General features: G+C 36.1%; 1 protein-coding gene across 1 annotated transcript; it reads right to left on the bottom strand.

Moving 5' to 3' along the window:
- Positions 1–1,400: 1,400 nt before the first annotated feature.
- Positions 1,401–5,787, bottom strand: LOC139876385 (UDP-D-apiose/UDP-D-xylose synthase 2-like). Its single transcript, XM_071863696.1, has 9 exons — positions 5,459–5,787; positions 4,690–4,782; positions 4,452–4,559; positions 3,751–3,865; positions 3,522–3,655; positions 3,314–3,415; positions 2,700–2,792; positions 2,476–2,611; positions 1,401–1,826 (listed from the first exon to the last, which is right to left on the bottom strand). The coding sequence occupies exons 1-9, from the start codon at positions 5,732–5,734 to the stop codon at positions 1,714–1,716; spliced, it is 1,170 nt and encodes a 389-aa protein (XP_071719797.1). The 5' UTR covers positions 5,735–5,787; the 3' UTR covers positions 1,401–1,713.
- Positions 5,788–15,256: the final 9,469 nt, after the last annotated feature.

The raw sequence follows: 15,256 nt of genomic DNA, 5'->3' as shown, positions 1-15,256 counted from the left end.
AACAATTAATTTGGAACATCTCAAAAAAATCGTAGGGAATAATAACATTGGGGCACAGAAAATTCAAATGTATATCAGTATATGTATAACTTTTAAATCAATTTTTTTATGTTTAAACAAATGCACGCTAATGTATAATCAAATTTTTATCCAAGCAACATCCAAAGTAATAGAATATATTAAATTTAATAAAAGTTGTAAAATAAACAACTTTAAAAGACCACCTTACATCACGCATAACAAACACTATTAAAAGTTTTGTACCAAGACGTTTGATCATTTTCCTGTACAAGAAAGATCGATCATATATGTAATAATTATGTTCATTTTGTACAAACATCTTTTATATCTACATAAACTACCAAAATTAGTAACCTAATAATATCACCGATGCAAAAGATTATTGGTTAGAGTTTTCCTACTAAAGCATTCTTTTTCGGGAATAATCATTTGAATGAATGTTTATATTATAAACTCTTTCTTGTCAATATATTAGTTATATAAAAATTCACAAGATAAATATTCCGTATTAAAAGTTTTACATCAACTCTGGAACGTACTAAATGAGAGTTCAAAATAGCCACAAACTCAAATGTAAAGCTCATTTTCAAAAGTTAGCTTGATGGAGAAAGGAACCATTACACTTATAAGCTACAAACCAATCACATACTTGGTTGACGTGGAATCGCTATAAAAACCCACCAAAGTAGGGTGTGTATGGTTTATGGGAATAATGCTTTGGGTTTTCATTCCCATTCAAAGTGTTTGGATGATTGGGTTTTATTATGGGTATCAAACCCAAGAACATGTGCACTCTAAACCCACCTAAGAGGATTCCCACTAACAAACCAAACATCTCCTAGGTGTTTTTATCAGGCCCATTCAACATCCTTATTCTCACATGCTTATTGGTTTCCTTTATGATTAGTGTTGGTTAGAAATGAGGATGATTTGATGAGCCACTCTGATTCCCAACACAGGTATATAAGTAGTCATGCTCATTTTATGAAACCATAATACACCCTGTAGTTAAAACCTCTACATACCAAACACCACCTTAACATATCATTATCTATGCATATATGTATTAATAGCAATGAACTTATATTAAAATTTACACGTATGCAAAATTAATAAAGCTCAAGTACCTGACAGTAAATCTGTAAATGGGTTGAAAAATCGTTTGTTGCAGATTCGACAATCAAACACCTAAGATGAATTTGCATTTCCTTCTAATGGATGTTGATTCAAAAGCAATATTGGCTGACATTTGGTTCTTTTGAAAAAGTAAATTAAGTGCATAATTCGGTATACTCATTTCAATTTAATTGTTGTCAAAAAACACATGTAACGATAATTATTAATTTATTAAATTATGACAAGGTCCAAAACAAGACCTAATAATAAAAGAATACGACAATTGCTCTTGAGCGAACGAAACCAAAACGGAGCTCCCCTTAGCGCACATTGCTAAGAAAAGTAGGTAACAAAAGCCAATTCTTTGGTATTGTACACAACATTATACATTATACAGACAAAGTTTCCTTACTACACATTACAAGTGCAAGTCTCGAACAACTATGAACTAAACAAAAGGCAAAAACATCGCATAATGAAATGAAATGAACCAATAAATACTTGATGTTTCTTCACAATTATACTTGCAAAGTATAAAAACCCGAAATCCAGAACACGTTTTCCGCACGTATTTTTTTAATTGGCTAATGGTTTTGCGATGGATTGTTTGACTGCTTCGGCGTATGTCTTGTGTTGGTAGGTAAGTGTAGATTCAAGCAAGTCCCATAAAGATGTCTTCGGATCCCAACCTGCAGTTATAGACAAATAACGAAATAAATAGCTAGTTAGAACATAAACAACCAAAAACTAATATGATAAAGAGGTGATTGTTTGATCTCATTCAAGGTTGCAAAAATCGATAGTCAGAAAGTACTCGGTCAGGCCTTTTTAAGGAGTACTCGACAACTCAGGGAGTTCTCGGATGTTGACCAAGTTTGACTCTTGACTGAATTTGACTGTGTTGACCGATTTTCCAAGTAATCCCGAGTTCTAACCAAATTTTGACAGATTTTCCTAGTAATTCCAAGTTTTGGCTGAGTGTGACCAAGTTTGCTGAGTTTGACCAACTCGGACCGAGTACTCGACGAGTTGCAAAAACCGCAGAATTGCGAGTTACGCTGATTTCATTTATAGTTTTATGTTAACTTTAAACTCCGAGTGACGATTTATAATCAATAAATTCAAACCGCATAGATTTACTGTCGACAATTTTAACCATTTAATAATTAACAGTTCGACGTAAGGTTGTCTTCTATAGAATGGGTTGAAAGTAACTCAAACTTTTTTTATTACAATTCATAGAACTTGACAGTTTTTATAAAAATTTAGATTATTGTAACAGTATAATTTTATTTCATTAACATATTAATGGTTTTAATAAAACTCATAAAATTGTACCTAATTGTTTGTTTATGATGGTCATGTCTGGAATTCTCTTGTCACTATCATCATAACCTTCACCATAAAATTCTTTAGAACTAACGTCAACGGTTGGAGTCTCTATTGAATCTTCTCCGCTTACTTTCGCATATACCTGTCAATTAAAAAGGCGTATTAAGACACCATAATAAAAAAAAGTACTAAAAAAAAATTAATTAAGCCAAGTGAAACAATAACGATACCTTGGTCATCATTTCAGCAAGTTGTCTGACTGTAACTTCATTGTTAGGGTTACCGACATTAAAGATATGTCCATTAGCTCTAGCAGGGTTTTCCTAATGGTTAAAACCAACACGTGTCAAAATTATATTAACGTAGTCAGATGCAAGATTGTAAAAGTCACAAGTAGAGGACGAGTCGAGGATGAGTCGGGGATGAGTTGGATGAGTCATGGACGAGTCAGGGACGAGACGAAGACGAGTTGGGTGTTGACCAACATTGACTTTTAGTAATAAATAAATCAAACATATATATATATATATATATATATATATATATATATATATATATATATATATATATATATATATATATATATATATTACACAAAAATATGTCAAACATATAACATAAAATTTCAGACATAAATGTATGGCACAAAATATAATATTCAAAGGTTATAAATTTTTTGACCTAACTTTGACTGACTCGGCAGACTCGGCCTGACTTTGACCCGTTGACCCATTTTGAAGGTGTTTTTGGACGAGACGGGACGGGCTAGTCCCCAAACTGACGTGTCGGTCGACTTTTACAACAGTGGTTATATTCAAAAAGAGAAAGCAAGCCCGCAACTTACAATCATCAAATGAACAGCCTCAATAGCATCCTTGATATAAATAAATGTTCTTTGTGATTCACCACCATCCACGAGCTTAAGAGGCTCACGCCTGAGAAGATTCTGGAATAAACAATAAAACATTGTCAGAATAACTAAAATAAAACATATAATAATAAATAAAAAACATACATGAACATGGAAAAATCTAACTGAAGTCTGAACATACATTACTAAAGCAAGCGAGGACCCTAGGAACACCTTCACTGGGACCATCGATCCCAGGAATAAAATCCATCCTCGGGCCAATCCAGTTAAAAGGCCTAACAATGGTGAACTCGAGACCATTCTCAGCACCCTCAGCTGTAAAAAATCAGTCAAAGTCAAACTTGGTCAACATTGAGTACTCCCTAAAAGTTGGTATCACCATAAAATGTGCAAAAACTGGGCATGCTTACCATAGATTAGTCTTTCAATCAACTGTTTCGCACAGGCATAAGACCACCTCTGCTTCTCAATTGAGCCAAAAATGCAAGGAGAGGTATCTTCTTTGAGAATGTAATAAGCAGGATCCTATTAATGGTTATATAATCCAAGAAAAAAACTTTGATAAGTATTTAAAATCAGATCCCAACCGAAATTGGGAAGAAATAAACAACGTGAATCAGCCCAAAAAATGGACCACTTTACCAGCATAACTTGCAAAAAGATAAACATCATCATTTTACAATAAAAGGTCATTGATAAGATTGACCAAAAAACAAATGGAAGGTTTTTCTTTAGTTGGCCAACCTAACCTTACATGTAACCAACATACAATTCCCAAACCAAACCAATAACATCACATCATAACTAACAAATCAAAAGTAAAAAACATTTCGCCAAATAAACAGTTAGCACCAATAATTAGAAGTTAGGAGCATTAAATTAAAAGTAAAGTTAGCAGCTTCAAGCAATCAACTTTATGGATTAAGGATTATTATGTGGAGAGGTTTGTACAAAAAACAGAAGATCTAAGAAGTCAGTTATTAGTATTACAGAACTGGTGTTTGTAATCTAAATCTGAAATGAGCAACTAACTCTCCCATTAATCAAATATTTTCAATAAGTATTTAAGAATTGTACAATCTCATTACTAACTGCAAGTCTAAATCCATACCTGTCTCAAGGGGCTATCTTGAGGAAGATAGCTACCAATAGTTTTGCCATACACTTCGCAAGTTGAGAAATGAATGAGCCGCTTGTTATTCTCCGAACAGTACTTAACCTAATAAACAAACAATTAATAGACTATAAAACTAGTGAATTTAATCGAACCACCATGATTAGCATATCTAGTATATATAGTTTATAATATAAAGTACTTTAAAAACATCCAAAACGAACGAAAACCATACCACGGGGAGTGCGTCAATGAAATTGCTGTAAATCGTGTCAAGCGGACGCGTATTGTAATCAGCTGGTGTGCAGATCGCAGCTAGATTCACTGCCTAAACATCAATATGAACAAAACTAAATCAAATTCCAAATCTAACTAACTTTCAACTAATTAACAAGTCAATAACTAATCCTAACTTAACATTAACAAAAAATTATCACGCATATTATACACACAATCAAGGTTGTAAAAGACGCGAGTCGGGGACGCATCGATCATGCCTAAAAACGACGCGTCGGATGCAACGGGCGTTGACTAACGTTGACTTTTTAAAATAGTTTTATTAAATATATATTTATATATAATATTATATACATCGAATCTTAAAATATAAAGTATATTTACAATAAAGATAGAACAATTAACAATTATTAACAATATTACAAAATAAAAAAAAATTTGACCGACTTTTACCGACTTTTTCCGAAATTGACCGACTTTTTTCGACTTTAACCGACTTTTTACCGTTGACCGACTTTTACGCAATGACGCATCGGCCATGCCTAAAAAACGACGTGTCGGCTTACGCATCGGCCAAGTCGGCCGAAATTAAGCTCGATAACATCAAAATGCAGATCCAATACAATTCATAACACAAACTAAGCAAACGATTTGTAAATCTAGCAACATAAACACAATTCAGAACATTAAATACATAATTAAGCTTACACAAAGACGCATACATATATAAATAGTACAAAATCAAGTAAACGAATCGGAGATTATACCAGATCGGAGCATTTGATTAGTCCTTCAAGGCGAGAATCGTTCTTAATGTTGAGCCGGTGAAATTGAATTCGACCAGTCCAGGGGAGAGAATCCGGTTCAAGCAAATGCTTGATTTTATCACTATAAACATCAACGGCAAACACAGTGTGTTGCGTTTCCGTCATCAATTTCTCACATAAATGTGAACCGATGAATCCTCCGGCACCGATCATGCATATCGTTAACGGCTTAATCGTATTTCCGTCCAGATCTACTCTCGCCGACGATGACGTCATCCTATATCTCCGGTTTATATATGTATGTGGTTTTTTACAATGAATTGTGTTTGATTGGATGATGATATTTAAAGGAGTGATAGTGAAGAGGGAAATGAGATTAAGCAAAGAGTGGGCCACTTTTTTAATTTGAGTAACGAATTATCATTATCATTATCACTATGATTAATTATCACTATGATTAATAACCAGCACAAACAAATTAAAAATTATTATTAAAAAAAAAAAAAAAAAAGTGAAACCACTGATTTACTATCTTTTCATCTCAATTTAAAAGTCACGGAGAAAACACGCATTTTAAAAGGGGATGATTCTCACACACACTTTTTTGATCCTCACACACCAATTGAATATTATTAGAAGAGTAAAAAGTTAAAATAGGTGTGTGAGGATCAAAAAAGTATGTGTGGGAATCATCCCCTTTTTAAAAATTGTAAAACACGCATTTATTATTATTATTATGATTAATAAATTGTATTCTTGTCTTCCCTTTCATGTTTTGCCTCTAATTTTTTACATAACTTTTTTTTACATACATAAAGCAAGTGGTATAAAAAAAATTTATCTTATTAATCTTATTTATTTTTAGAAGTGAACTATTAAATTGGGACATTTAAAACGAAAAACAAGCCTATTAAATTGAGACAGAGTGAGTAGTTCTTGTTTTTTCAAAAAAAAAAAAAAAAGAACAAATTGAAACCGTTTGCTTTTATTGTAGTATGTTCACATGAGGAGTATGTTTCCAAGGTCACCGCTGAGCTCCCGAGTTCATATTATATTATTTTGATTGAGCTTTTCTTCTATCGTTTCGAGATGTTTTTTCAAAATTTCTTGGCTTGAAATATCCGTTGTTCCGGGTTATTGTTTAATTTCTTGATAACCTCAAGGAGGTGCCTTCCACCTTTGACACGGTTTTGTTTGCACGTTGCTCGTGTATCCTTCGAATACAAACAGCTTTAACGAAACCTTTACTTTTATGGAATTCGGAAGTCCATTGTTATTGACCGGTGTGTCAAAAGAGGTTAGATTAGTCCGATATCTAAGTCGTTTTGTATTCGAGTTAATGGGTTTCAGTTGCGAACTCTATCGGATCAGTTATTTATGTTTGATTTTAACCGGAATTACTCGCGAAATCTAGCCAAACGAATTTGCTTGGTGAGACAATTTCGATTCCGGATGTAGATAGGTAGAGTTGGGGCCCCTAGTTTTTCTTGTGGTTCGCAAGCTACCGTTGTGGGTTTTTATTAGGATTATCTGGACGTAGTTAAGTGGACTCTAGGAGTTCAATCGATGGGTGCACCTTGTGTCACCCTACTTGATGTGTACGTGGCTTTGTTTGGAATCCATTTATCATCTTCGTTTAGGGGTAAGGCTTCGATTTTGTTACCTTTTCCTGTGGATGATGTTCAATTGGATCTTCACTTGGTCGAGCCTACTGTTGCTCCCTATTCGGTATCGGTGGGCTTTGATAGTTATCTGATGACTGATGACTACGAATAATTCTCTTTTAGTGCGCTTAGATGTTCCCGGGATTCACAATCACGGAGTACTTTACAAGGACACTCTCGTCGGGACCGTCGGTTCTGATTATCCTTTCGTGTTAGATTCGGGTAATTGTTTGATTGATGTGGATGTTTTTGATGGTGGTTTAAAAAAGACCCTTATTAAAGGTTCATCATTGGGCATCGTTTAGGTGAATCTGATTCGTGGGGTGATCGGTGTTGGGGAGCCTTGTGATGTTGCCAAGCGCTCGATGGATTTTGCTATGGTCGCTAGATCGGTGTCGCTAGAAAAAGTTCGTTAGGATTAATGGCAAGAATCCTATTGTTTCGAACCTGGATCCCGAGGACAATGTGGAGGTATTATCATCGATTCATCGAACCTTACTAAACCTTCAACTAACTCGAAGAAAAAAATAAAGAATAAATGTTTCAAGGCGCTTGGATGAAGCAATTTACCGAGTTCTTTAAATAATTTGATTGGAGTTTCGTTGGTGTTGTAACGACCCCAAAACTTAACACGAGAAAACACACGTTTTTTTTTAAACAACAAACAGTTTCAGTCTGACCATATGCGCGGTGCGCATTACAACACGAATCAAAGTCAGAACTTGACAACTGGGCAGACCACCAGCAAATGGCCCTTTGTGCGGCGCGCGTTTGAACTGGAGAACAAGATCAGCCCATTTTAGCATAATAAACCATTTTTGCCCAAACCAAGATTCATAAATCCCCAACCCATAACCAATGCTTTTCAAATATTCATTTACCGGGTTTTAAACGACAAAAAGTACATTACAACCTCTGGGATTCCAACGACCCATAATTACATGAAAGTGGCAATTTTGACCCATTTATGTATTTTGACGGATTATGACTCTACAACTCAACCCGATACCAAGAGTATAATCTCGGGGACTAACAAATCCCCAATCCGCGTTTAATATCCAAAAGCTAATCCTCCAAGCTTAAGCAACGTCTATCAACCCTAGTCTAGCAACTAGTGTCATACCCCGTCCAAAATCTTCCTGAACGAATACAATAACATTTGGTACCATTGCGATGAACGGACCTCTATATGCCATGAATGACTCCAAGTTATGTCTCTTAAATGAGCAAATGCACAGCGGAAGATTTCTTTCATACCTGAGAATAAACATGCTTTAAAGTGTCAACCAAAAGGTTAGTGAGTTCATTAGTTTATCATAATCATTCATTTTCATCATTTTAATAGACCACAAGAATTTTATTTCCATTTCTCATAAATATACGTCCCATGCATAGAGACAAAAATCATTCATATGGATTGAACACCTGGTAACCGACATTAACAAGATGCATATAAGAATATCCCCTATCATTCCGAGACATCCATCGGACATGATAAAACAACATCGAAGTACTAAAGCATCCACTACAACGGATGGGGTTTGTTAGGCCCAATAGATCTATCTTTAGGATTCGCGTCAATTAGTAGACTGGTTTACTAATTCTTAGGCTACCAAGCAAAAGGGGCATATTCGGCTTCGATCATTCAACCATATAATGTAGTTTCGATTACTTGTGTCTATTTCGTAAAGCATTTATAAAAGCAACGCATGTATTCTCAGTCCCAAAAATATATATTGCAAAAGCATTTAAAAGGGATCAAATGAAACTCACCATACGATATTTTGTAGTAAAAATATGCATACGACACACTGAACAATGCAGGGTTGGCCTCGGATTCACACCCTATATCATTTATATATATATATATATATTAAAACATATAATCGTACTCGAACACGTTTATGTTTTATTATTAATTGTTAGGTTAGTAACTTGTATATTTCATTAATAACAAAATTAACTATACTTTATCTTATATACATTAGATAACTAATTAATATTTATTATGAAAATATTAATGTTGTTATGTGATATGTTTTAAATATATTCTTATATAGTTATTTACTTAAAATAATATCAATAATAATAAATAAAAATTTGTATCATTTTATGATGATAATAATAATAATAAAAATATTAATTTTAATAATAATGATAAAAAAAACTTGTATTATATAATTTTGATCCTAGCTCTTAATACTTATTAATAATACTTGATAGTAATTAATGTAATTAATGATAATAACAACAACAACAACAACAACAACAACAACAACAACAACAACAACAACAACAACAACAACAACAACAACAATAATAATAATAATAATAATAATAATAATAATAATAATAATAATAATAATAATAATAATAATAAAAGAGGACTACCTTCCAAATCAGCCTAAAAATAAATAAATGCCATAGCCCGAGCTTGAACCCAAAACCTCTCGCTTAAGGACCAAACACCTAACCACTCCTCTGCGGTTGTTTTTCTGTTATAATTCTTAAATTAAATCTATTTAACCATTGCATTTCTGTTTTCATCTTTATCACTTAGCATCAGCATCATTATGATCACCATTCCATTGTCATCTAATCATCATCCTCACATATACATCTAGCATCATCATCACTTAACATCATAATAGTCAACATCTTATGAATCATCATCGTTGTCATTCGTTTGAACAAAGCGGAAAGAAACACGACACTATCATTATCACATTAAACAATCGCTAATCATCATTACTAAACCATGGTATCATCATAAAATCATATCATGGTTATCACCATCATCTTTATTCGTCAACCGTAGCAGGAGAGTCACCATCATCACCATGGTTTATAGTCATAATTGTGGTTCTGTAACATCCCATTTTTCCCGTACATATTTAAAGGTACAAACTTAATTGTAGTACGCTTGTAACTCGTCCGTTTATGTGATTAAATAAATTGTTCTGTTAGTTGTTGTATACACGTATATGTATAAATACTTGGGAATGTGTGTATGCATGAGTTTGTACATGAGTTTTAATGGTGATAAGTCATGTGAGACCTAAATATGAAGTTTAGACGTGCATAGGAAGCGTGAACAAGGTGTACAAGTTGAATAAATCGTTAAGTTGTGTAAGTTGTCGAATGGGCCAGTTGAAGGCCATTGCCACGCCGCGGAAGCCTTTGTCGCGCCTAGATATTGAACTCAAACCAGAGTCAGGAGGCATGTTAAGAAGGGTCGAGTTTTCCTTTAAATGTCGCGCCGCGGAGTAGAAGGCCGCGCCGCGACCAATAACTAGAATCTGAGTCAGGAATGATTTAAGACAGCTCGTAAAATACGTTAATTGTCGCGCCGCGATAATTGGGGCCGCGCCGCGACCCACAGGGTGAACTGGTTCCAGATTTTTGTTTTAAAATAAGTGGTTCAAGGGTAAATTCATCGTTTCGCGTATAGATCTGCTGGAGACTTTAAGTCTCAGCCACTTATCCTCTATTATCCATTTCTTTTTCATTTTCTTTCTCTAATTCCTCTCAAAACTTAAAAACTCATTTGATTTCAAGTGAGATTTGAGAGTGGAGATTTGTGAATCAAACCTTGGAGCAAGAATTAAAGTTGTTCTCCTTGTTCTTAGCTACAAGTGGATAGTGTTGGTAAGTCTTAACTCCATATTTTGAGTTTTAATTAGTTAATGCTAGGGTTTGGTTCATTTGGAACTTGTAAGACCCATTTGGGGGATATATGGGTGAATTTGGGTTATGTTGATGAACGGAAACCCTAATAGCTACAATCTAGGGTTTTGGTCAAATGAAATGAGATTTGTAAGTGTTAATTGTGTTGTTAAGCACTAAAACAATTGTTAAATGTTGAAAGAATGGTAAATGGGTTAAGTTGACCAAGTTTGTAAGTTTAAGTGTTGAAATGGGTCAAGATAGTAATGTTGACCTAGTTTGGGTGAAATGGGTATGAATTACCCTAAGTTTGTGTTGGGTTAAGTTAGTAGACCTTAAACCACTAGTTTTAGTGATTTAACATGTGCCTTGGCCAATTAAGGGCGGTTTTGGTGTAGTTGAGTTATTTAATGCAAATTGGGTCATTAAATGCTCAAGTGTAAGTAATGTGGCTAGTTCCACTAGTTTGTGTATTGAAGGTGTACTTAATGTATTAGGTACATTGCTTTGAAGTTCGAAAGTGCATAATCATCATCCTTGTATTAAGGTGAATGGAATAATTATGCGTGTACGTATATAATTTATTTATTTGTGTGGTATTAATGTGGAAGTGTCACGGTGTTTAAGACGCCACATTCTATGTAACGAGTAGTATTGTCGCGGTGTTCAAGACACTACTCATTGTTTGATTAACATGTGGTATTGTCGCGGTGTTTAAGACACCACATTGTCATGGGAGTGGATGCCGCGGTGTTCAAGGCACCACTCATTGTTTGGATTGACATGTGGAATCGTCGCGGTGTTCAAGACGCCACATTGTCATGGGGGTGAGTTAGTTGCGGTGTTCAAGACATCACCCGGGGGACTGGTGATTACGCGGTGTTTAAGTAACACTAATGGATGTTATGAACTCCGGCGGTCTTTTACAAGTACCGTTCCCTTGTACGATTGGTTAACCATGGTTGTGGGATTTCGTATCTAGCAAATTAACTTGTGAACTATATGCTATTGTTGTTGCTAGCTTCTTATGAATTGTGGATAGTAGTCTATGCATGATGTTTGCATGATTATCGAATTGCTAGCTTGTATGCGGTATTGTGTAAGTGATTGCAAGTAAGTAGATTATGTATGAACATGTATAATTATTGCATTCACTAAGCAATTTAGCTTACCCCTCTCGTTGTTTATCTTTTTAGATGCAGGTGCGGATAGGGGAAAAGGGGTTGTTGGGCACTAGGTGTCCTTTGATGGTGTTTCGTTGGAGCTTTTGGAAGTTGGCCTAACGTTTTGGGTAGTTTAGTCCCAAACCATGCTTGAAGTGTCGTTTGGATTATAAACTATCATTTGTAGTGGGTCGAACTTGTATTAAACTTAATTAATGGCCTTCGTGCCTTTGTAAACATTTAAATTGTGGTACGTTTTAAATAGAACTTGTGGAATGGTTTACATATTTAATCGGCGCGTAAATGTGTATTATTTTAAAAAAAAAGTTCTCGTATAGAATACGGGTTGGGTTGTTTCAAGTGGTATCAGAGCATGGTCTAAGGGATTTAGACGACTTGAGATTGGTGCCTAGACTTAGACTTTATTATGTATGCGCTTTTATGCAGGACTTGTAGGACTTCAGATCAGATCGGGAATTGTTAGTGCTTAGGTTTATGTGATCTAACCATGCACTAATTGTTTTGTATTGTAGTTGTAATCATCAAGCGAGATAGACATTGTACTAACGAGTTAATGCAACGTGCTCGCGTAGCAATGACTAGCTACCATTGTTACGGGTGCAAATCGTGTCAAACAAGCGATGTACGATGATTGTTGAGCAAGATGGGGCGGTAAGGTGTATATGTATATATATGCGTGTCATGTCTTTTCATTCGTTGTTTAACCTCTTTTGTTTTATAGAATGAAGATGAGAAATGGACACGACACCGATAATGGGGGCACGAGCGAGGACCCCGAGTTCACGGCCAAAGTTGAGGCCATCTTTAAACATCAAAAGTGGAGTTTCTCGAAGACGTTAAGAAGATGTTTCTAGATACGATCGACGAGCAACTAGTTAATGTGGTTAGGGAACAAGTTAAGTTTGTTCTACAAGGGGATAATGTGGGGAGACTGGACTTCTTTTATAATAATTTCAAGGACTCTCAACCTCCCACCTTCGATGGTGAATGGGACCCACTTAAGAGTGCCCGTTGGATCTCCGATATGGAGGGGGCCTTTCGTACATGTGAATGCCCTCTCGATAAAAAGACGAGATATGGTTGTAGCATGTTAAGAGGCGATGCTAAATTGTGGTGGGACGCAAAAATCCATGTCTATGGTGAAGAACAATGCATGGATTTTACTTAGGACGAGTTCAAGGCGGAGTTTTTCGATGAATACCGAACTTCGGCCGATCTTACTAGGCTTAAGGACGAGTTACATTCCTTGAGGCAAGGGTCGATGGATTTGAACACCCTCAAATCCGTGTTTTTGTCCAAGACCCAATTTTGCCAGGAGTATGTCGGGAATGATAAAATGTTGAAAGAAGATTTCTATCAAATCTTGAATGATAGTTATCAAAAGAAGATTAGTGTGAACGTGGTGAAGAGTTTCGATCAGTTGTTTAATATGGCCAAAGGTTTTGAGGAGCTCGTGTTAAGAAAGAGTGGCTTTACTTTTGGCAAGAGGAAGTTCGAAGCTACAAGTCATTTGAACAAGAAGAGTAAGGGTGCAACCGAGAGTGTCAGTGGTGTGAAGAAAAGTGTTCTCGGAGAGTTCCGTTATCCTTGTCACAATTGTGGATGAAAGGGACATATGCCCCGTGATTGCACCAACCCTCCTTCTACAACCAAACTCACTTGTTATAATTGTGGTAATGAAGGGCATAAGAGGCCGGAATGTCCCAATTTGAACAATGATCATGTTAAGAAATTGGAGAAAGCGGCGGGTACGGCTAGGGGATGCAACTACTTGATGACGAATGAAGAAGCTAAACAATCAAATGAAGTCGTCTCGGGTACTTTCATGGTTAACTCTAGTCGGGCACGTATACTTTTTGATAGTGGTGCTAACTTGTCATTTGTGTCTCCAAGATTTGTGCCTAAGTTGAATAAACCGCTAGCTAAGTTAAGTCATCCGGTAGAAGTCAAAATAGCGGATGGTAAAACGGTGCTAGGGGTTGATGTTTGTAAAAATTGTAATGTTGTGTTTGGTAACGAAACTTTTGAAATCGATCTCATTCCGATGACTTTGGGTGATTTTGATATTGTTGTTGGTATGGATTGGCTCGATCGTAATAGAGCCGATATTGCATGCCATGATAAATTCATTCGTGTGAAGACCCCAAGTGGGGGAGAGTTAATTATTCATGGCGATAAGCAAAGAAGACTTGTGCCGATATGCACTTTTGCACGGGCACGTCGTTTCCTTGTTAGTGGTGGCATGGCTTTTCTTGCCCATGTAGTTGATACTCGTGATGAGCCACCACCCATTCGTGAAATTCCGGTGGTTAACGAATTTGAAGATGTTTTTCCGGATGAGTTACCGGGTGTTCCGGTTGAAAGACAAGTTGAATTTCGCATCGAGTTGGTTCCGGGGGCTACCCCCATTGCTAAAACTCTTTATCGTTTAGTGCCGACGGAAATGCAAGAGTTGTTAAATCAAACCCAAGAGTTGCTTGAAAAGGGTTTTATTCGACCGAGCTCCTCGCCATGGGGTGCTCCGATTTTGTTTGTGAAAAAGAAAGATGGAAGTATGCGGATGTGCATCCATTATCGGGAGTTGAACAAAGTGACGATCAAGAATCGTTATCCATTACCTCGGATTGACGATTTGTTTGACCAACTCCAAGGTGCAACGTATTTCTCTAAGATTGACTTACGGTCCGGCTATCATCAAGTACGGGTCCGTGAGGAAGACATAGAGAAAACGGCTTTTCGAACGCGTTATGGGTATTTTAAGTTCGTAGTTATGCCTTTTGGTCTTACGAATGCACCGGCGGCATTCATGGATCTTATGAACCGAGTGTGCCAACCTATGTTGGACAAGTCGGTAATTGTGTTCATTGACGACATACTTGTTTATTCTAAGAGTATGAAGGAACATGAGCACCATTTGCGTGAAGTGTTGAAGACATTGCGGAAGGAGAAGTTGTATGCTAAATTCTTCAAATGTGAATTTTGGCTAAGGGAAGTTCAATTCCTTGGCCATATTGTGAACAAAGATGATATTCAAGTAGGTCCGGGGAAGATAGAGACGGTGAAGAGTTGGGGACGACCGACTATGCCTACGGAAATTCGAAGTTTTCTCGGATTGGCCGGTTATTATCGTCGGTTTATCCAAGACTTTTTTAAGATTGCTTCTCCTTTGACGAAGTTGACGAGGAAGAACGTAAAGTTCAATTAGGAAAACGAGCAAGAGATTGCTTTTCAATTGCTAAAAGAGAAGTTGTGTCAAGCTCCGGTGTTAGTGTTGCCGGAAGGGG

Source organism: Rutidosis leptorrhynchoides, chromosome 11 (assembly GCF_046630445.1).
Source record: "Rutidosis leptorrhynchoides isolate AG116_Rl617_1_P2 chromosome 11, CSIRO_AGI_Rlap_v1, whole genome shotgun sequence".
Lineage (NCBI taxonomy): Eukaryota > Viridiplantae > Streptophyta > Magnoliopsida > Asterales > Asteraceae > Rutidosis > Rutidosis leptorrhynchoides.
The sequence above is the reverse complement of the archived record's forward strand: the minus strand, read 5'-3'. Positions and strand labels throughout refer to the sequence as shown.